At 38.4% G+C, this 21,630-nt stretch overlaps 1 protein-coding gene across 1 annotated transcript in view; it reads left to right on the plus strand.

The window, feature by feature from the left end:
- The window catches only part of CLIC4 (chloride intracellular channel 4), a 71,093-nt gene that overhangs the window by 42,637 nt on the left and 6,826 nt on the right, over positions 1-21,630 (plus strand). Inside the window, exons 3-4 of the mRNA XM_004741149.3 lie at positions 3,109-3,234; positions 9,945-10,051. Coding sequence (XP_004741206.1) covers positions 3,109-3,234; positions 9,945-10,051 — 233 coding nt within the window. The remainder of the gene's footprint in view (positions 1-3,108; positions 3,235-9,944; positions 10,052-21,630) is intronic.

The raw sequence follows: 21,630 nt of genomic DNA on the forward strand, positions 1-21,630 counted from the left end.
AACCTAGAAATGGACTAGTTCTGATCTGGAGTCGAGTACTTACATGAGTTCCAGGAGTTTCATGGCACAAGTCACCGTTTAAATAAATGTGGATCTGAAAGACTCACTCAACTTTCTTGTATTCCTGTCATCCTGTGCTCAATTTTACTTTCTCAGACCAAAGCGTGCTCAGGAAAGGAATCAGAATTGAATATCAAATCAGATTTTGACTTTTAAAAGTCCTTTTTCAGAGCTTAGGTACTTATACAAGTTGATAGAAGATCTGTTTTATTTTTCTTTGGTTTTATGTTTTATGTTTTTATGTTTTATTTTCTTTGTGAGGGAGATGGGCTCTAGAGCTTGGATGGGGGCATTCTGAGCTAGAAAATTTGGACTGATCAGATCATTAATAAGCCTTTGTATTTTGGGAATGTAGTCATAGACGCAGCACATTCCAAATCTTAATGGGGTGGAGGGAGAAAAAAAGGGGAAGGAACTGTGAAGGAGTATGTGTAAGACCAAGGAAAATGGATAAACTGGGATGAGTAGAGATTTTGAGGTACACTCTATTTTTAAAATCCTTTTCAGTGACAAAGTATTTCACCTTCATGGTACACTTAGAGATATCCTTTGTTCAAATTCTCTGCATTTGTGTTAGGGAAGGAAGGAAGGGCTATAATAATAGGTAGGGGGGAAAGTTCTTTGAAGCAGTTTTTTGGTGCCTTTTTAAAGTTTTCAGTTTTTTGAAGTTTATCTTTTTAATTATGAAAGCTTTTGAACATATGCAACAATAGAATAAACTTCCCTCTAACTTCAACTCAGTTATTGAGATTTTACCCATTTGCTTTGTCCCTTTTTTTTCTTTTCCTTTTTCTCCCTCCTGATATGTTTTAAAGCAAATCCCAGAAATTCTGTCATTTCAGCCCTCCATACTTCACCGTACATCTCCAAGCAGCACATACGTTTTCTGACCCAACCACCCTGTCATTATCACGTCTGGTCCCCAGCGTATGATCCGATCTCCCAAATTAGCTCCAAAATATCTTTTTTTTTCTTTGCCTGGTTTGTTCAAATCAGGATCCAAACAAATTCTACTCATTATATCTGGTTGTTATGCCTCTTAAGTTTTTCTTAATCTGCAGCATTTCCTTCCAACTACCATTTGTGGCTTTTTTCCTTCATGCCATTGACTGTAGAGTGTCCCGTATTCTGTATTTGGCTGATTGCTTCTTTGTGGTATCATTTAACTTTGTCCTGCATCTCCTCAAGTTTCCTAAATGAAATTTTTGGTCTCAGAACTCCTTTATACTCTTAAATTATTAAAGGCCTCAAAGAGCTTTCAGTTATGTGGATTATATCTATCAACTTTACTGTATTAGAAATTAAAGCTGAGAAATTTAAAGCATATATAAAAGCGTATATAAGGCGGAGAAATTTAAAGCGTATATAAAAGCGTATATAAGGCGGAGAAAGAAGCAGGCTCGCTGCCGAGCAAGGAGCCTGATGTGGGACTTGATCCCAGGACTTGATCATGACCTGAGCTGAAGGCAGTGGCTTAACCAGCTGAGCCACCCAGGCGTCCCCACAAAAATAGGTTTTTAATTAAAACTATGTTTTCCAAAACAAAGTTATTTAGAAGAGTGGCATTGTTTTACATTTTGGTACATTTCTTATGTCTGCCTTAATAGAAGACAGATTCTCATGTCTGTTTGTGTACACATCACTTTGTGATACCACACAACTAGTAGCCTACTATTCAGGCATGAGAGAATGAGGGTGGAAAAACTGAATGATGTCTCAGTATTATGAGAACGGTTTTGACCTCATGGACCGCCTGGTGAAATGGTCCTCTGGATCGTACTTTAAGAGACAACTGCTTTAAGAGGCCTGATTCTAGATTCAGGTTCAACTTTGGTAAGAGTACTTCATAGATGTTGATGTATGCTTTGTGTTTTATCATTAGGATACACTCGCTATTTTGTCATTATCATTGATCCTAGGATTCACTGGTGGGCTCAAGTGAGCCATTTTGCTTTTAAATAGAGTGGTGCCAACATTTCATGCTATTAGTAGTTGTAAGTATATGTTTTCACCATCTTTATCAGTGTTCTGAGTATTTTCAGTTTTTCCTAATTAATAGAAGAGAGATGTCATCATAGTTTACTCTTCAATTTCTTTGCTAATTTTTTTTTTACATTTTTCTGTGTGTTCACTTATTTGATCTATTGTGTATCAGTTTATGTTGGCACCTATCTGTTTAACTTATTGATGGCTTTTTAATGAACTTGGACAAAATTCTTAATCTAAGACATATTTGAGCCTTTCTTATTCACTATAATATTTTGCCCTTTCTATGTTGTGTTTTACCTTTGGTTATGCCATGTTTTATATACCGAAGTCATTTTGACTGGTGATCATTTTCCTTGTTGAGTGTGAACTTCTAGGAAAATGGAAAATTGGTAGCTGCTGAATTTGGAATCTCATAGTTAGAAAGGACTGTAGGAATGAGCTGCTCTTCTTCCTGACTTTACAAGAAAAGAAAAAAAGGAAGACCTAGAGAAGTTATGGTTTACTCATCCATACATTGAGTTGGTGCTGGAGCTGAGACTAGAGACTGTTTCCTCTCAATTCTACTGCCATTTCTAATAAGCACTTCAGTTGAATTTAGAATAAGAATGGGGGCCTTTGTCTTTTGGTTAGAGTCAGAGATTCCTGATTTTCTTATCATGAATTTTGTGCTTTGTGAAGGTTTTCTTCTTAGTAGAATAGTATTGCAGCTGTTAAACTAGTGGAAAAAACACTGCTACTTTTCCTTTCTTTGAGAGAGAGCAAGCGAGCAAGTGCGAGCTGGGAAGGGCAAAGGGAGAAAGAGAATCTTAAGTAGGCTCCATGTTCAGCATGGAGCCCGATGCGGGGCTTGATCTCACAACCCTGAGATCATGACCTGAGCTGGAATCAAGAGTCAGATGCTTAACTGACAGAGCCACCTTGGCGTCCCCCTCAAATACTAATTCTTATACTCATTTTCATTTTTATATACATAAACATTTAGAAAGACTCTGAGTATTTAAAGTATTATTGCCTTCCCAGAGTAAAAAATGATTCAGTTTTGACTATTTTGCTTAACAGGAAGCCTGCAGACCTGCAGAACTTGGCTCCTGGGACCCACCCACCATTTATAACTTTCAACAATGAAGTCAAAACGGATGTAAATAAGATTGAAGAATTTCTCGAAGAAGTCTTATGCCCTCCCAAGTGAGTATCAAAGAAAGATATGCATGAAAATATTGCCATTCTCTTTAAAGTTTTGTCTTTTCTGGCCCTTAGAGATCTTTCTCTGGATGGTACAGGAGTTCAATCCATACAGCGTTAACTTTAGTGACTAGGGCTTCTCTTTACTCATTATAATTAATGCTACAGTTAATGCTACACTGGTGTCAGAACAGGCTTCTGCCTAGGCCAATAAGCATAGGTAGGAATGTGATTAAGCTATAGCGTATACACTGAAAGTAGGTTTGGGACGTGAGAACTAGGTTAGGAAAGACTGATTCTTTGAGGGGAATTGGTCCCCAACTGAGAAGAGAAGAGATGGGGAGAGACAGATTCAGACTGAACCCAGCTGGAAGCTCCAAGCAGGCGGTTCAGGTTGCTGGAGGATTTCTTATCAGGTCATTTTAAAGGTAACTGTCTGAAGCTGTCATCCAAGGGAATTGACTATTTAGACTGTGTCCCTGGGATTCAGTTTTTATTTAAGTATTTCTTTGAAGTGTTCTAGATTCCCAGGTCCTGCACATTAGTGCACATGGTCATGATTTTAAGGTACTCAACTAGAGGTATGGGTGACAGATAGATGGACTACAAGGACAGTTACCTGAATTGCAAATGTGCCGTTTTGCATTGTACTGTAATCTTGGCATAGGTTCAACACATTAGGGTTTGCTTTAGGCTTTTCTGGTTTCATTATTCTGAAAAACTGAAATGTTTTTCTTCTGGCCCAAGCCTTTCTTGCTAGTTGATTTGACTCTTACTCTCCATATCCAGATAAATTTCCCAGAACTGGGATTATTGGGTCAGAGGGTTCTAAAATAACCAGTTACTCAGAATTTACTCATTCATTTATTCTACAATTACTAGGCAACAAAGCCTTATGAATACGGTAGTGAATAAGACATAATTCCTATCCTCAGGAAACACACTCCAGTATGGATGGAGAGGTCGTGGTGTGGTGAGGGAAAGTGAGTGGAACCAGGAAAGGCTTTAAAAAAGAATGAACACTTGGATTAGCTTTAATGTACAAAAAGAGGCATCTCACAGGTGAATGAAGGAACGACGGGCATTCCAGGCTTTCTTCAACTGTAGGAACAACAATTGTAGTTATTCCTTCTTGCTGTTTTTCTCAGAGGTTATGGACATGAAGATAATGGTAGAACCAATATAAAAATATTCTGGTTTCTTAGCAGCTTCTGTAAGATGTATCATCATTTTATTTTTTTTTTTTATTTTTTTTTTTTTTTAAAGATTTTATTTATTTATTTGACAGAGAGAAATCACAAGTAGGCAGAGAGGCAGGCAGAGAGAGAGAGAGGAGGAAGCAGGCTCCCTGCTGAGCAGAGAGCCCGATGCGGGACTCGATCCCAGGACCCTGAGATCATGACCTGAGCCGAAGGCAGCGGCTTAACCACTGAGCCACCCAGGCGCCCAAGATGTATCATCATTTTAAATTAGACCTTTCAAATAAACATTTTCTTCCTTCTTCTTTTTTTTCTTTTTAATATTTTATTTTTAAGTAATCTCTGCATCCACTGTGGGGCTCAGATGTACAACCCTGAGATCAAGAGTTGGATGCTTCACCAACTGAGCTAGGCAGGCACCCCCAAAATAAATATTATCACTTTGCTTTTTTTTTTTTTTTAAAGATTTTATTTATTTATTTGACAGACAAAGATCACAAGTAGACAGAAAGGCAGGCAGAGAGAGAGGAGGAAACAGGCTCCCTGCAGAGTACAGAGCCTGATGTGGGACTCGATCCCAGGACCTTGAGATCATGACCTGAGCAGAAGGCAGAGGCCCAACCCACTGAGCCACCCAGGCGCCCCTCACTTTGCTTTTTTATATATAGAAATTTCAACTTGATTTTGTTTGGGCATATTCATAGAGCTACTCTAACCAGAGATTGTCTCTTCTTTCAGTTTAAATAATTTAATTTAAAACTTGGAGATCTTTCAGTTCTAACAGGTTCGCGGTATGCTAAATTGAAGGGTATTTTTCTTGTGGGATTTTTTTTTTTTTTGTAAATCATTTTATTTTATTTTATCATGCTAAATGTACTCTTTAATCCCAATCCCTATTTCCATTATTTTCCTTGTCTTTCTGTTATAGTTTTTATTCTGAAGAGAGTTTCTAAATAAAGTTTTAAAAATTTCACTTTGTTTATAGAAGCAAGTACTTTAGATGTTGCTGATGTCTCTGCTGTTACTAACGAACATTCCAGTGCTAATTATGTGCCATGCACTGTGCACTGTGGATTATCTCACTCTTCTCCAAGACTTTGTGGAGAAACTAAAGACGAAGAATCTAACTTGTCCTAGTTTTATAGTTACTGGTGGCAGAGCTCTTCAAAGCCTGGCCTGTAAGACTTCAAAACCCGTGTTTCTTCTGTTTTCCTCCTCCTCTTTTTCTATTTTTTATTTTGCTGAGTTTGACTTTTACAAAAGAGGTGAAATGTAAGTCTGTAATTGGGATTGTGCTTCAGTGAGTGTAAAATTGTAGGCTGGCTCAGGCTTGGAGGAAAGGCAGGAGAGAAATCGAAGATAGTTTCTCCTGCAATGAGCTAGTGGGACTGAAGGCGGCTGTCAAACTAAATTTAATGAATCCGTTTTAAGAAATAGGTGAGGCTTCACTTCAGATGAGTGAGATCAAGACCTGAGCCAAAATGAAGAGTCAGACGCTTAACCAGCTGAGCCACCCAGGCGTCCCCTCAGTGAGTTTTTATTTCCCTGCTTTGGAACAGCATGTTTCCACTGGGAGTGCTGTCCCCTGATTGGGCTCCACAGCCCCTGAGGTGACAGACAGCAGAGTCTTTATCATGCAGAATTGTTTCTAGAGGAGGAGCTAGAGGAAGTTCTTTCCAGGATCACGGGGCATTCCTTTCCCTTTCCTGTGTTCTAGGGCATTCAAGGACGGGCCTGGCTCTCCGCCTTTCCCCTCCAGAACAAGGAGGGCCTTGGGGCCTTAACTAGGGCTCATCCTCCTCCTAACGCTGAGTGAGAGCCTTTTTGTTTCTAGACCGAATGAAGAGAAAAGGCAGAGGAGTTACACAAGCTGGCAGACCAGAATCTAGCATTTTCTAATAACATGTTTTTGGCATTTGATGATACTGAGAACAGAGTGTTTTTGTGTGAGCACTTCTGATTCAGTCATGACAAAGATAAATACAGGCAACTGTTTGTTCCAGAGTTGTTCAGAATCTAGAGACTAGTGAAGAGCTTAAAGCAAGGAAGTTTTGCTGGTCTGTGTGACCAGTCTACCTCGAAAGAAGAAACTTGATCCATCTTCTCCTCTGGGGAAAGTATTTATAAATATATATTTCACTCCCCTTTCTTGAATGGAGGGAATACTTTGTCCAGAAAAGCTTTGAAACTTGGATTTTTAACTGAGGCAGACCTGAGTGCATGGCTCACTTTCTGATGACAGGATAGAAGGGAAGGGGAGTTGACAGTTTTGGAGAAGGACCCTATAAAGTGTTAGTAAGCTTTTTTTTTTTTTTTTTAAGATTTTATTTATTTCACAGAGATCATATGCAGAGAAGTAGGCAGGGGCGGGGGGGGGGGCGGCGGCAAGAAGGCTCCCTGCCGAGCAGAGAGCCCTGTGTGGGGCTCCATCCCAGGACCCTGAGATCATGACCTGAGCTGAAGGCAGAGGCTTAACCCACTGAGCCACCCCAGGTCCCCCCCCCCCTGCTTTTTTAAAGTGAGAAATACAGTGAAAGTTGAATTTACAAGGGTAACTTAATGGGTTGTATAATCAGACTTTATTCTTACATTCCCATGAGAAAGAAAATGTCTGAGGTCTTTCCTAAAAGGATGGAAATACTCTTAGCTAGTCTTAGCGTTAATAATCTGTGACGTCATACAGACTAAAGGACGAATCTGAAAGTCTGCACTCCCTGGATGCTCGTGTCCATGATGTTGTTGACACGTGGCCTTTTATTGATTATTTGCCTGCCTTTTGTCAAATGTTGAAATGAGACTGTCAGTCATTGAAAAGTTTTGCTTTATCAAGCTATTTGGGACAGTGATTAATGATGAATTACTAAAATCCAGTGTTTGGGGGAATGCAGAATAAGCTGGCAACTGATTGAAGACCTCTTGGTTTAGAATTTATCTTTCAGAGAGAATCTGATCTGTAGTAAAACAAAAACAGCACTTGATTTGGGGACAGGAGACCAGTTGTAGTTTGGCAGCACTTTTAACTAGTCTAGGGATTTGAGGGACCCAGGATATGAACTTTCTAGAATATAATTTCCTTTTAGGCAAAATGAGAGTTTTAGGTGAATGGTCTCTTGCAGTTCTGGTATCAAATGCATTAAGTTAGTAGTATGGATTTAATGGTTTGTCTTGGAGAAGAATAGGGCCTGTTTAACCTGCTTTAGAGAACAGTGCTTTTTTGTTTTGTTTTATTTTGTTTTTAAGAATTGTAATAGCATCCGTTTTCATATGGATAAGGATATGCCAATTGCAAATCCTTCTGCATTCTTACCTGTTCATTAACATAGGTCTCTAGTATGCCTCTGTGTGCTCATCAGTATAACCTCTGCACTTAGTATAATGCCTGAGACAGAGTAGACCCTTGATAATTGGAATCAATGAATATATGTGAACAATGAAGGTATAAATGATCTGCGGTGTAAGCCTGCCTTCCAGCTGCCTTCATTAGAAAAAGGAGGTACTGCTAAATATTGGTTGGGAAAAAAAATAATTTTGGAAACTTGGCTAGTGGAAGACATAGTGTATTGAAGAGTCACTTATGTTCTTTGTGCTATTTTTTGTTTGAAATGGAATGAGTCAATGAAGTTACTGTATTACAAGCAGTAAAAACATTTAAACTGGAGCCTGATTGTTTTTATAGTCAAAGGGAATTCAGGGATGTTGAACCTGGAATTCACTCTTTTAGCACAAGCAGGGGGGAAAAAAGGAGGATAAAGTTTTCTACAGTTAAGGGGAGGGAAAATAAAAAAATAATCAAGCAATCCTATATTACTAATTTAGTGTACATAATCTATAACTTCATGAAATTCATTTACTATAATTGTTCACTGAAAAATTCATTCTGTAAATATTTTTATTTATAAGAGAAATCTTTAAGCTTAAAAATAGAGAGATATGAAAAAGGAAGATGAATTGAACATATATATATTCAGTAGGTATTTTTAAATCTCCGGTATCCATTTTTTTAGATCTGTCTCTCCTAGAATTCAGAATTGCACATGTAAAAAAATTTGAATAAAAAAAACTAACCAGACACTACAGCTTGCAACTGAACTAAACTTCTTCCTAAGAATACCTCGCCTTCATTTTTAATTTTTAAAAAAGTGGCAAGACAGCATCCTAAAATACATGAAGAAATCTAAATTACCAGTTTAATGTTAGGTCCCCCCCCCCCCCAAAGTCCTGACTGCATCAAGCCCAGTTTCCAGTGAAATTTTACAGGGCCTTTAAACAGATGAAGTGTTCCCTAAAACGGTGCTAATGGTCAGAATTCCTGTGGCGCCGACTCCCAGTGGGTGTAGCTGTCTGTGGAAGAGAGGAGGGAGGAGCTGAGTCTTCTCACATATATTTTCCAATTTGAGGAGGAAATAGACACTGAGTATGTGTGTTTGGAATTTAAATATATAAAATACACATTTGTGTGGTTGGAAAAAAACAAAAAAAGGCTGTGTGTCATGAATGTCCGTTTTCAAAGCAGATAAACTTTGTAAGAGCACTTGTGAGCAGAATTCCCGAAGTCTTACTGTTCTGTTGCTCCGTACCACCCTTACCAATATCTAGCCCATGGGACGTTCTGTAAAATCCCAAGTGTGGAGTTGAAGTGAGTGATATGCTTCATGCTATCTTTGTCCTTAAACTACTGTGGATGACCCGAGATGCCCGCCTTTACCCGCTTTCCGGGTTCTCTGGTAGCATCGAGCGTTTCAGTGCATGGCGATTGCCAGGGACCTGGTAGGCATTTCTGTTTCAAGAAGGCTCTGTAGTTGAAATGTGGCTTCCGCAATGGCAGAAGTGAATTTTTAACTTTCTTTTTTTTTTTTTTTTTTTTTAAAGATTTTATTTATTTATTTGACAGAGAGAGATCACAGTAGGTAGAGAGGCAGGCAGAGAGAGGGGAAGGGAAGGAAGCAGGCCCCTGCTGAGCAGAGAGCCTGATGCGGGACTCGATCCCAGGACCCTGAGATCATGACCTGAGCCGAAGGCAGCGGCTTAACCCACTGAGCCACCCAGGCGCCCCAATTTTTAACTTTCTGTAACACCGGTTCACTCAAATCCATATTCAGATAGCCAGCCACGCTTCACGAAATGGCTACCATATTGGAAATTCAGATATGGAGTATTTCCATCATTACAGAAAGTTTTTTGGACAGTGCTGCTCCAGACTTCTCTTTCTAAGATGCCCATTGGCTTGGCACATGCCTCTGAGCAAGTAGACTGTTTCCCCAACATCCTAATTTATAAAATGGAGGTAGAGTGCGGATGCCCTTTGGTTGCCAAGAAAATTAATATGTGAACAAAAACACTGCAGAGCTTTGTCTCCTCAAGAAAAAACACATCTTAAAAATACCATAGAAAATAGATGATGGCATTTCTTAAAGTAATAACTGTTAAAAGGTGTCAAGAAACTGCTGGCACAGTGGTTTGTTGATGGAGAGAACTTACAAGGATCTATCATCCATTCTCACTTTTCCCCCTCAGGTACTTGAAGCTTTCACCAAAACACCCTGAATCAAATACTGCTGGAATGGACATCTTTGCCAAATTCTCTGCATATATCAAGAATTCAAGGCCAGAGGCTAATGAAGGTAAAACACACACACACACACACACACACACACAACCCCACAAATGATTGGATTACCACTGCACATATACCAAAAAAGCCCTAAGTAAATCCAAAAATCCTGTTAGGACAGTGATTTTAAATTAATATTTTGGAGTCCAGACCTTCCCATTAAGTATTAAAAACTGGCTTTCAAAGTTGACTCGAGATCTGATGATAAGCAGGGTAAGTTCTTAAATTTCTGTTTTCCTGTTTTTGGCTAGTGGGACAGTGCCTGGGATGGTAGATGTACAATACAATGTTTATCGAATGAATTGTTTTCCTGAAGGGGGAACTATACAGAGAATTAACGGGACATCAGAAACAATGAGTGGTGTGGGTGTGGTGCTTTGGAATGGATCGATACAACTTCCTTTAGATTATTACTAAATCTTTTGTTTCTTGTTGGATTCTGGTCACTTGAAGTCAGCCTGTGTGGGTTTTTGTGATAATTCACCTTCAAGAGCAATTTGGGGAGTTAGTCTAAGAGAGCATGTATCTCCCCCATCTTCCTAATTTCTCTGCATCCTAAAAGGGGATTTTAGTTTCAAGTCCTGTTTTCATGTGAGAATTGTTTAGGGTAGTACAGATACAAAGTCCTTATTTCCTATATCAAAGGACAACACTATCTTATTTTGTTTACCAAACGTATGTGTGGTGAAGGGAAGCCTCTTTGAAAGAGGTCCATTTAATGAGCCTTGTCTTAACTACACCATTCAGTCATTTTTCTTCTTTGCGATGTCGAGCATTGTTCTGTCTGAGTAAAACTCTCCAGAGAGAACATTAGTGTTTAATTAAAAGTAATTACAGCAACAAAAACGCCAGCTCCTAAAGACACTTTAATCCGTCATGGTTTTGGACAGTTTGGTGGCGTGGGTGCAGTTCTTTTGGGTAGAAACTTATGGCTGCAAATGAACAAGAAAACCAAAGGGAAGAAATTATCAGTGCCGGTTAAACAAGCATCTTTTAAAAAAGGGAAGCACTCACTGATTTCCTTATGTGGTTTCTATGGGCAGAGATCCAAGCCATTCAGGCCGGTATTTTTTTATTATTAAATTTCAAAATTGCGGTATTTTATAATCTAGTATTGAATTTCAAGGGTTTCTGGGATGATATTCACTGCATGATATCACTGCATGATATTCACTGCATGTGATGTTTTTCTGCAGCAGAGGGAAAGAGGGAAAGGCCGTAGTGCCTGGGCCTGGCTTACAGCTCTTCAGTGTGTTCCAGTAGCTGCCTTGGTTTAGGGACAACTTCCCTAAGTGACTGGCTCTTTTTCTGCCTGCTGTTTCAGTGTAAGCATTTTATACTCTAAACAAACAGTTACGATGGAGCCCCTCCTGTCCACAGACAGTATCTTTTCTGTCATACCCTTCCTGCCTGCAGAGGATTTCTTTTCATGAAATCATTCCCCCCCCCCCTTTTAAAAAGATTTTATTTATTACACACACACACACACACACACACACACAGCACAAACAGGCAGAGTGGCTGACAGAGGGAGAGAAAGAAGCAGGCTCCCCTGTCGGGCAAGGAGCCCGATGCTTGACTCGATCCCAGGACCCTGGACCATAACCTGAGCCGAAGGCAGCTGCTTAACTGACTGAGCCATCCAGGCCTCCCCGAAATCATCCTTTTATATCCAGATGCTCTTGCCCATAGTTCCTGAACCATCTGAGTTCAATTCATAATGTTTTCATTTCTCTGTGTAGTTTTTGGAAGCTGGAGGGTGGCTGAATTTCTTTTGACACTTGGTGGGGAGGAAAGGGAAATAAAATATGTTTGCTAAAAAAAAAAAACAAAAAACCACACAAAACCCACAAAGAACAAAACCAAACAATTGCTTTGGGGATGGGATAGAGGGGAGAGAACATGGGAGAAAGTGACTCACTTAAGTATAACTTTGTATTCTATTTTTTTTCCTATCAGTTTGTTGCTGTCTTAAGTAGCCACCTACGCTTGCTGTCCTTATAATGTTGTAACCAATGAGAACAAACAACATAACGGATCACTAGAAGGCTTTATATTAAATTACCTCTTGATAAATAAGAATTCCAGTTGCCAAGCAACTTTCCCCATAGGACCTGTCACTGCCAGGAAACTTTAGAAAACAATATTCCAAATCACTTTGGAGCTTACTGAGTATATGTAGATCTGTTGAAGGTGTCTTGTCTATTTAGTGCAATAAAATGCCTTAAATCAGCCTTGGAAATTAGTGTTCCAGCTCCTCCTCCTCCCAAACTATGAACCACTTACAAAGAGATGGAGTTGTCATTTTACGTGGTAACTCAGAGTAGGCAAAGTTTTGATCAGTTTTACCAACCTACTAAATATTTTGCAAAATTCAATATGTTTGGGCAATTTTAAGACCTTTTAAGATGTAATTCTAAGTAAGGGATTCGATGCCTAGATGCTGTGGTATTGGGTCAGTGAAAGAGAAGTGTCAGTGCTTAGATTGGGTACAAAATACACAAATAGGGCTTAAAGAATAAAACAAAGGGAAATACAGGAGAGAGAGAGAAAGGGAGGGAGAAAGAAAAAAAAGAATGAATGAATGAATTCTTTTGGTAACATGTCCAAGCTGATCGGAAGTAAGTTTGTGTAATCTTTTGAAGCATTAAAAGAAATTAATAGGTAATGCCTTTTATTAGAATGGGTTAGATATGACCTGTTCCAGATCTGGGTTTGTTTTCTTTTTTCCCACTTCTTTGATTTCATTAATATATATAAATTATTAAACTCCCAAATATAACTAGTAGATAATTTATTAGTGTGTTGGTATTTATAATACTCTTAAGAGCCCAGTGAATTTAGTAGTGATGAAATCTGCCATTTTGTTCTAGAGCATATTTCATAATGTCCAAATTCTCATTTTTAAGTGGAGGCAAGGAATCTATAGGTTCTCATTCATTCCTTTTTATTCAGAATTCCTCCCTGCCTGTCTCCCTTCCTTTTTTTCTCTCTCTGTGGAAGTGTTTGGAATCAGAGGATGGTTCTTCATCATTGTAGCTATGGAACCAAATTGTATTATTATTATTTAATCATCTTTATTTTTTTTTTTTAAAAGATTTTGAGAGAAAAGATTTTATTTGAGTGAGAGAGAGAGTGCATGAGCAGGGGGAGGGACAGAGGGAGAAGCAGTCTCCTCACTGAGCAAGGAGCCTGTTACTGGACTTGATCCCAGGACTCTGGCTGGCATCATGAACTGAGCTGAGGGCAGAGGCTTAACCCACTGAGCCACCCAGGCGCCCCATCATCTTTAAATACTCCTGACCTCTCCCTATTTTCTATTGGCCTTTAAAAATTGTTTGCATGAGGCTGCCCTTTACTGAAATTAGCAGTAGCTTTAAAATACAGTTTTATCCTTGTAAGGGCTCATAATTTTGGTATTCTTCATTGTGAATTGTAGTCTTTTCCTACAGCAAATATGGTCATGTTAAATCTAATGCTTTCTGGGGCGCCTGGGTGGCTCAGTGGGTTAAGCCGCTGCCTTCGGCTCAGGTCATGATCTCAGGGTCCTGGGATCGAGGCCCGCATCGGGCTCTCTGCTCGGCAGGGAGCCTGCTTCCCTCTCTCTCTCTGCCTGCCTCTCCATCTACTTGTGATTTCTCTCTGTCAAATAAATAAATAAAATCTTTAAAAAAAAAAAAATCTAATGCTTTCTGTTTTGCATTTACTCAAATTATATTCACAATTGACTAATGTATGCTTGTTGAAAAAGTTAAAAGCGTTTAGAAATAAATTCAGTAAAACTTTAGTGCCCCTTCTTAACCTCATTTGAGCTCTTCCCCAACAGTTAATATTCATCCTTTTTTCTATGTAATTTTGCAAATATTGTGTATCAGTGTGCATTTATGTGTATATTTATATTTTGCAATTGTTTTTTCACATATTATGTGGTAGAAGTCCTTCCATATCAAAATGTAGATCTACCTCACTTTTTATAAATACTGTTTAATATTCCATAATACGGATTTTTATTTAACTGTTTCCCTGTTGATAGTCATCTAGATTGTCTCAAGTTTTTTTATTGTGACAAACAGTGCGAGTGAATGTCCTTGTGCTAGATTCCAAATAGGTCAGAAGATTTTGTTTCTCAAAAGTCTACACCAGTTTATATTCCCACTAATGTGAAAGTATTCATTTCCCCTCACTTCTGACCCTGGCATGGTTGTGCGTATGCGTGTGTTGTGTGTGTTTTAAAATTTCGCTATAGTCTCATAGGCAAAAAAGGGTGTTTTGATTTTCAGAATTAATCTAAAACTAATTGGATAGCCTCTATCACAGTTAAGTACTAATTTTTTTTGGAGAGCTTTTTAAATACCTTCCTTAGAGATAACCAGCATTACCACAGCAAAGGTATTATTAGAGAATGGTTGCGCTAAGACAAGGAGCTCCTTTTTCATAGCTTGCTACTGCCTTCTAGTGGTTAGTCTTGACATTTTCTTTATCTTAATTCCTTTGTGGTTTGTCTTCAAAACTTCATTTTGAATGATGCCCTCTTGGCCCCTCTGTTTTTCTCAGTTTTGTTAGCCTTCCTCAGGTTATTACATAAGAATCGAATCAAACTAATTCACCATTCTTTGTTTACATTAATATACCCTTTATTCTGAGATTCTTAATGAAAAATTAATATTTCTAGGAGGTACAGCAATTCAGCTTCATTGCAAGTGCTTACCTTGGTCCAAAATGGTAGAAAGAATAGTAATTTTAATGTTTACCGGTGACTTAGTTTTAGTCTGTGCATCGCGTCTAGGATTATAAATATCATATGTTTCAAACCTTATAAATTCAGAGTATTTTAGTTTTTCTGTTGAATATATTTGAAAACTAATCCAGGAGAAGGATGAATTTAAGAGCAGGTTGAAGATCACAAACTTGCCCAGACTTTGTTTCAGTGTTTGAATTCAGACAGTATTATCTTGCATAGAGGCCACAACTCCGTTCATTGTAATCTGGTCAAAGAATAAATCCTTATATCTAATGTGCATTTATTCTGTACTCACTGATTTTGATAGGAAGCATATTGAGTCTTTAAGTTGGTTCTTTGACAGTCCCGAGATGCTGCTGTCCCTTCCTTCTCACCAACCACCACCCCCTTTTAAGTACACCATGAAATTTCCATCCTGCCCTAGACTCCTTAAGTAACCTAGCTATTTCTCACATTTTATTCTCTTGGCACTTTATAAATTTAACATTTCATGACTGCGTGCATGATCAGTAACTTGCATGTAATCAATGAAAGGTTATATTTACTGCTTCTGTATTTTTGACCTTTTCTTTTAAATGGCTTGGTTCCTTGTGACTTCCACAGCTACAGCTCAGCTTCTCTAGTTTATTGGGCTCCAGTGTCCTTCTGCTTAACTCTTTTTTCTAAGAAATCAACTAGCTTCATCTGGCTATGGCTAGAGTGCCTTTTATTCATAAAATAAGTAGATCCTTGATCTTGTCATCTGTCACTTGACATATATACATTCCAGTGTGTTTGATATGTTACCTAAGTAAAAAGTTTTACCAGTTCTTCTTTACATTTTAAAATGGCTCTTATGTTCTATGGCAATATGCCATTCCTACCTCCTTTTCAGCTTCCCACAGATATTTGTATCTGAACAGTCAGATACAAATATCTCCACTCACCTGACTTTTTTTTAAAAAGTATCTATTCTACATATTCACCTGATTTCCTTTTGAATCTTCTCTAGACATTTAAGAAACTCCAAACTTTTATATGTAATTATTGGCCTTCCTCCGTCTGTGACAGATATCGAACAGATGTTTAATTTGTGCTTGGGTAGAATGCTGTGAATATTAGGGGCTATACGGAAGAGGCACAAGACACAGACTTTACCTTCAAAGAAAACAGAGTCCAGTTAAGGAAGCAAGAATAATGCATTGATTTAATAACAAGAATTAGAAGGAAGAGGTTCATGATTTCGTAGACTATTAGTTTAATATAAACCATCCCTGAGTTTAAAAATTTAACAACTCTAAAAATCTAACAGTGCTAATGTTAAAAGACTGAACATAACTAATCCTTTTTTTTTTTTTTTAAGATTGTGAGCAAGCGGGGCATGGGGGGTCAGAGGGAAAGAGAGAGTCTCAAGCAGGCTCCACGCCCAGCACGGAGCCCAGCAAGGGGCTCCATATCTTGACCCTGAGATCATGTCCTGAGCTGAAATCAAGAGTGGACACTTGACTGAGCCACCCAGGTGCCCCACCAATACATATTTTTCAGACATATTAAAAATGACAAGATAGTCAGTTATCAGATACTGATTTTAATATAGAGATTCATATTCAAAGCTAAAAGAACAATGTGGAAAATTTGAACTAAGAACTGGGCATTATAAAAATCCAAATGGAAGTCCTAGAATTTAGACATATGATATCTGAGATTATGAATCCAGTATATGAACCGAACAGATGAGACAGTGATGAAGAATTAGTGAACTTGAAGAGAGGTCAGAAGGAAATAGCTAATGGAAGCGCAGAGACAAAAGGACAAACAAAACAAACTGGAGGAATAAGTGCAAGATTTGCAGAACACAACGGAGAGAGGAACACATGTCTGTAAGTGGAGTCCCAGAAGGGGAGGGAAGATGGAGCCAAAGACATGGAGGTAATCGCCAAGAATTTGCCAAAACTGATGAAAGGTAACAGGCCATGGAGTCAAACATTACGCCACCCCAGCAGGACAAATATAAAGAGAACCACACCTGTGTGTACATAGGCACCTGCTGAGAACCAGACAGAATCTTACCGATGGCAGAGAGTTGGTTAAGGTAAAGCAGCGAGAGTGAGCACTGATTCTCAGCAGCAGCAGTAGAATCCAGAAGACAATCTTCAGAGCTCTTCAGAGAGCTAAAAGTGAATTAAAGTTCTGTAAGTAGTGAAATACTCTTCAAGCAAGCACATCCAAATAATTTTTTGTTTTTGCCTCAAGATATGACCTTTATATTTATTCCCCTGGATTCATATACTTGCTAAACCGGTCCGCTTTTTCTTACCACCTTTTCCGTGAGCCTCAAAATTCACTATTTAGTTTACGGTTCCAGTGGTCATAACATACCCACGTTCTCTAAGATGTCAGTCAGGGTCGTTTTTATTTGATGTTCAGAATAAGGCAGATTCTCCTTCATTTCTGTATCTTTCCAGTAGGATATTATCCACTCTTCCTATGTCCCATGGCTGCTCTGAGAATTGATTCTATTATATATTCACGAAGTGTTTCAGCTGAAAAAAATGCTGTAAGAATGTAATAATTAAGACATTAATTTTTTATTTATGAACTTTAATAAGTGATGGTGAAATAGACATTTTTAAACAAACAAAAACTGAGTACATATCTCTGTAGACCCTCCCTAGAAGAAATATATAGTTTTTCAGCAAGAAGAAATATGACTTCAGATGTACAGCAAGAGATGCAAGAAGGGAGGAAAGCAAAAAGTAGTATAAATACATTATAAAGTGTAAATGAATATTGTCTGTATAAAAAACAGTAACACCTTGTGGAATTTAAAATCCAAGTGAAATGAATATACATGACAATAGCAGCCTTCAGGACAGGAGGGAGGTAGTGACAGCAGAGCGTTATGAGGCCCTTTCCTTATCCTGGAAGTGCTGAAAGTTATAAGTGAACTTTAGTAAGTCAGGGGAACAAAGACTAGTAAGAGTGTATAATACACTAATAGAGGGAGAAATTAATAATAAATTTTAAAAACTTAATCCAAAAGAAGCAAGAGAACACAGAGCAAGTAGAAATCAAAATGTACGATGACAGATTTAAACCAAAGTTTATAGTAATTACGTTCAATGTAGATGACTTAAATACTCCCAAGTCGAAGACGTCACTTGGCAGCTGGCTCCAAAATATGTTGTTGGGACTCCTGGGTGCCTCAGTGGGTTAAGCAGCTGCCTTCGGCTCAGGTCATGACCCCAGGCTACTGGGATTGAGTTCTGCATCGGGCTTCTTGCTTGGTGGGGAGCCTGCTTCTCCCTCTGCCTGCTCTCCCTCCTGCTCCCCCTGCTTGTGTGCTCTCTCTCTCTCTGACAAATAAATCTTTAAAAAAAGTGTTGCTTATGTGCAAGAACGAATACAACATACACGTGAAACACACACGTATTCAGGGAAGGTGAAGTTAAAGTGGTGTGAATACCAACCAAAAGAAGTGGGCAAAGCTGTACCGATACCAGACAAGGAGACGTTAAGAAGCACCAACTAGACATAATGAAGCATGTTTCAAACTGATTTAAAGGGGTAATCTACCTGAAAGAACGATTCTGAATCTGTATTACTAAATACCTAGCCTGAAAATATAGAAGCCAAATTCATAGAATTAAAAGAGAAATAAACTAATGCACATTCTTGGTGGGAGATTTTTAACTCAATCCCTTAATAACTGTTAGAATCACCCAAAGACGAGGCATCAGAGGGTCTAGCAGGACTGAACAACACAAGGAACACGTGTAGTCTCGCTGATAGGTACTTAGAACACCGTCCCCAGTGACTGACTTATACATCTGGTTTTCAAATGCTCGTAAGAACACTTCATCAACATTGACTGTAAAGCTGGGCCGTAAAGCAAATCTGAAAATTTTTCCAAAAAGTGGAAATTGAAATCATACAGAATATATTTTTTTCTGGCCACAAAGAAAAGAAGCTAGAGATCGATGACAAAAATCACAGCTAGAAAATTTCTACGTCTTTGAAAACTTAGCAGTGCATTTCTAGTAACCCATGGGCTGAAGAAAAATAAAATTATGAAAGACAACAGATGTCTATTTATGTGATATGGCTAACATTGTGCTTAAAGGGAAACTTATACCTCTGAGTGCTTATATTAGAAAAAAAGATGGGAAATCTGACCGTCTGCACCTCGAGGGTTAGGTAGGAAAAGATCAAATTAAACCCAAGAAGGTAGAGAATGGAAATACTATTGAGCAGATTTCCTTGAAACAGTAAACAAATATGACAGAGAGTCAGCAAGGCTAAAATTTCTTTGAAAAGTCAATAAATTGATATATCAGTTTATCAAATTGATAAATCTTGACAAGAAAAATCCAGAAAAATGAGAAAGGCTGTAGTAACCAGTATTAGAAATGAAAGGGGATTGTTACAGGACTTACATTGAAGTGATTCTTAGAGGATATTATGAAAGTTTTTATGCTTATAAATTTGAAAACACTATCAGTTAAATTTACAGGAAGTATAGTGTAACAGAATTACTATAGGAGGGCATAAAATGTAAATAGTCTTACAGCTATAATTTAAAACCATTTCTTTTTTTTAAAATATTTTTAAAAAGATTTTATTTATTTATTTGACAGATCACAAGTAGGCAGAGAGAGAGGAGGAAGCAGGCTTCCTGCTGAGCAGAGCGCTTGATGCAGGGCTCGATCCCAGGACCCTGAGATCATGACCTGAGCTGAAGGCAGAGTCTTAACCCACTGAGCCACCCAGGCGCCCCTAAAACCATTTTTAAAAGAAATTCCAGACCCAGATAGCTCCACCGATGCATTTCTTCTAAGCATTTGGGGAAGACGTAACATTGGCGTTACACAGTCTTACAGGGAACAGGAGAGAGGAAGATACTTCCCAGCTTGCTTTTTGAGGGCAACCTTGACACTCAGACCACACAAGAACATCAAAAGAAAGATGACTTCAGGCTAGTCTCTCCCAAACATAGATGCAAAAGTCTAAAATAAAACACACCTAATCCAGCAATATGAGAAAAGATAATACACACAACCAGGTGGGGTTTAACTGAGGAAGAGAAGATTGTTTAAACATGAAACTATCTCTATAAATTCATAGAATAAAGGAGAAAAATATGATCATTTCAATAGAAGCAGAAAAAGTACTTGATTAAATTTGATACCTAGGGTACGATGATTTTTTTTTTTCCTTAACGAACTAGATATAGCAGGGAAGTGCCTTAATTTGGCAAGAGAATCTACAAAAACTTCAGCAAATATCGTATGTAACAGGGAACTAATAAAACGTTGCCTTTGAGACTGGGAACTAGGAAGTGGTGCTCACTGTCCCCACTTCTGTTCAGCACTGAAGTGGAGGTCTTGGCCAATACGATAGGCAAGAAAAAGGAAAAAAAGGTAAGAGCATTGTAAAGGAAGGAACAAATTTTGTCATTATTCTTAAGCAATATAATTGTGTATGTAGCAAATCCAAAAAAATCAACTGAGAAAGTGTAGGAATAAAAAAAATGAATTAGCAAGGTTACTGTGTATGAGGCCATTAGAAGAATCAGTTGTGTTTTTGCATGCTAGCAACAAACCACAGAAAACTGCAAAAATATTTACACCATCAAAATGTCAGATTTTTAAAAAAAGATTTTATTTATTTATTTGACAGAGATCGCAAATAGGCAGAGAGGCGGGTAGAGAGAGAGGGAAGCAGGCTCCCTGCTGAGCAGAGAGCCCGATGTGGGGCTCAATCCCAGGACCCTGAGATCATGACCTGAGCCACAGGCAGAGGCTTTAACCCACTGAGCCACCCAGGTGCCCCAAAATGTCAGATATTTTTAAAAGAAGTCAGGTATTTAGGGGAATCAATCCAATAAAAGATGAGCAAAGCCTCTACATAGAAAACATACAACACTGAAAGAGATGAATTTAAATAAGCGGTATTGATAGGTTGGCAGCCTCAGTATTATAAAGATGCCCGTTCTCAAGTTGGGCTCTGTTGAATCTGTAGATCATTCAAAAGCCCGGCTAGTTTTCTGTGCATGCGTACATGCACACATGTGTGTAAATTGACATGCTAATTCTAAAATTAATTAGGGAAATGGAAGGAACCAAGAATAGCAAAATAGCAAAAATGATCTTGAAGAGAGACTTAATATTATCTGATATCAAGACTTATAAAGGAATAGTAGTTAAAACAGTGTTGTACTAATACTAGAATAGACGAATAGAACAGTGAAACCGAATACGGAGTCAAGAAAATACCCCTGTCTCACACCCTACACAAAAACTAGCTCGAGGACGGTTGTAGATATAAATATGAATGGTAAATAATATACCTTCTAGAAGATAATGGAGGGTATCTTCATAATTTGGGGATAGGTAAGATTTCCTCTTAATCTGGACGAAGCACTCATTGTGGAAGAAACAATTGATTAATTGGACATTAGTTTTAGTAACTTTGATTTGTAAAAAGTCACCATTTAGGGAGTGAAAAGGGTGAAGGTACACGTAACATGTAGAACCACAACAGGTTTGCAACTGTAATTTACAGAGAACTACAAATAAGATAAGCTACGTAATGAAGAATGAGCAAATGGCACTTCACAGAAAGAGGATATCCAAGTAGTAAATAGGAGAAGGTGTTACACCTGATTGGTCATCCCCCCAAGTGACTAAAGCTGACCCTACCGAGTGGTGTTGAAGGTGTGAAGTCACTGGGACGTCTCTGCACCGCTCTTTGTCGTGTGGGACTTGGCAAGTGGATCGCAGTTTCTCCTCAACCTGAGCACAGGTATACCCAGTAACCCACAGCTCCACTTTTGAGTGGACTAGGAACAGACGTGCACCGAAAGATTT

The sequence above is a fragment of the Mustela putorius genome, unplaced genomic scaffold (assembly GCF_011764305.1).
Source record: "Mustela putorius furo isolate JIRA1106 unplaced genomic scaffold, ASM1176430v1.1 tig00003853_pilon_pilon_pilon, whole genome shotgun sequence".
In the NCBI taxonomy this organism is placed as follows: Eukaryota; Metazoa; Chordata; class Mammalia; order Carnivora; family Mustelidae; genus Mustela; species Mustela putorius.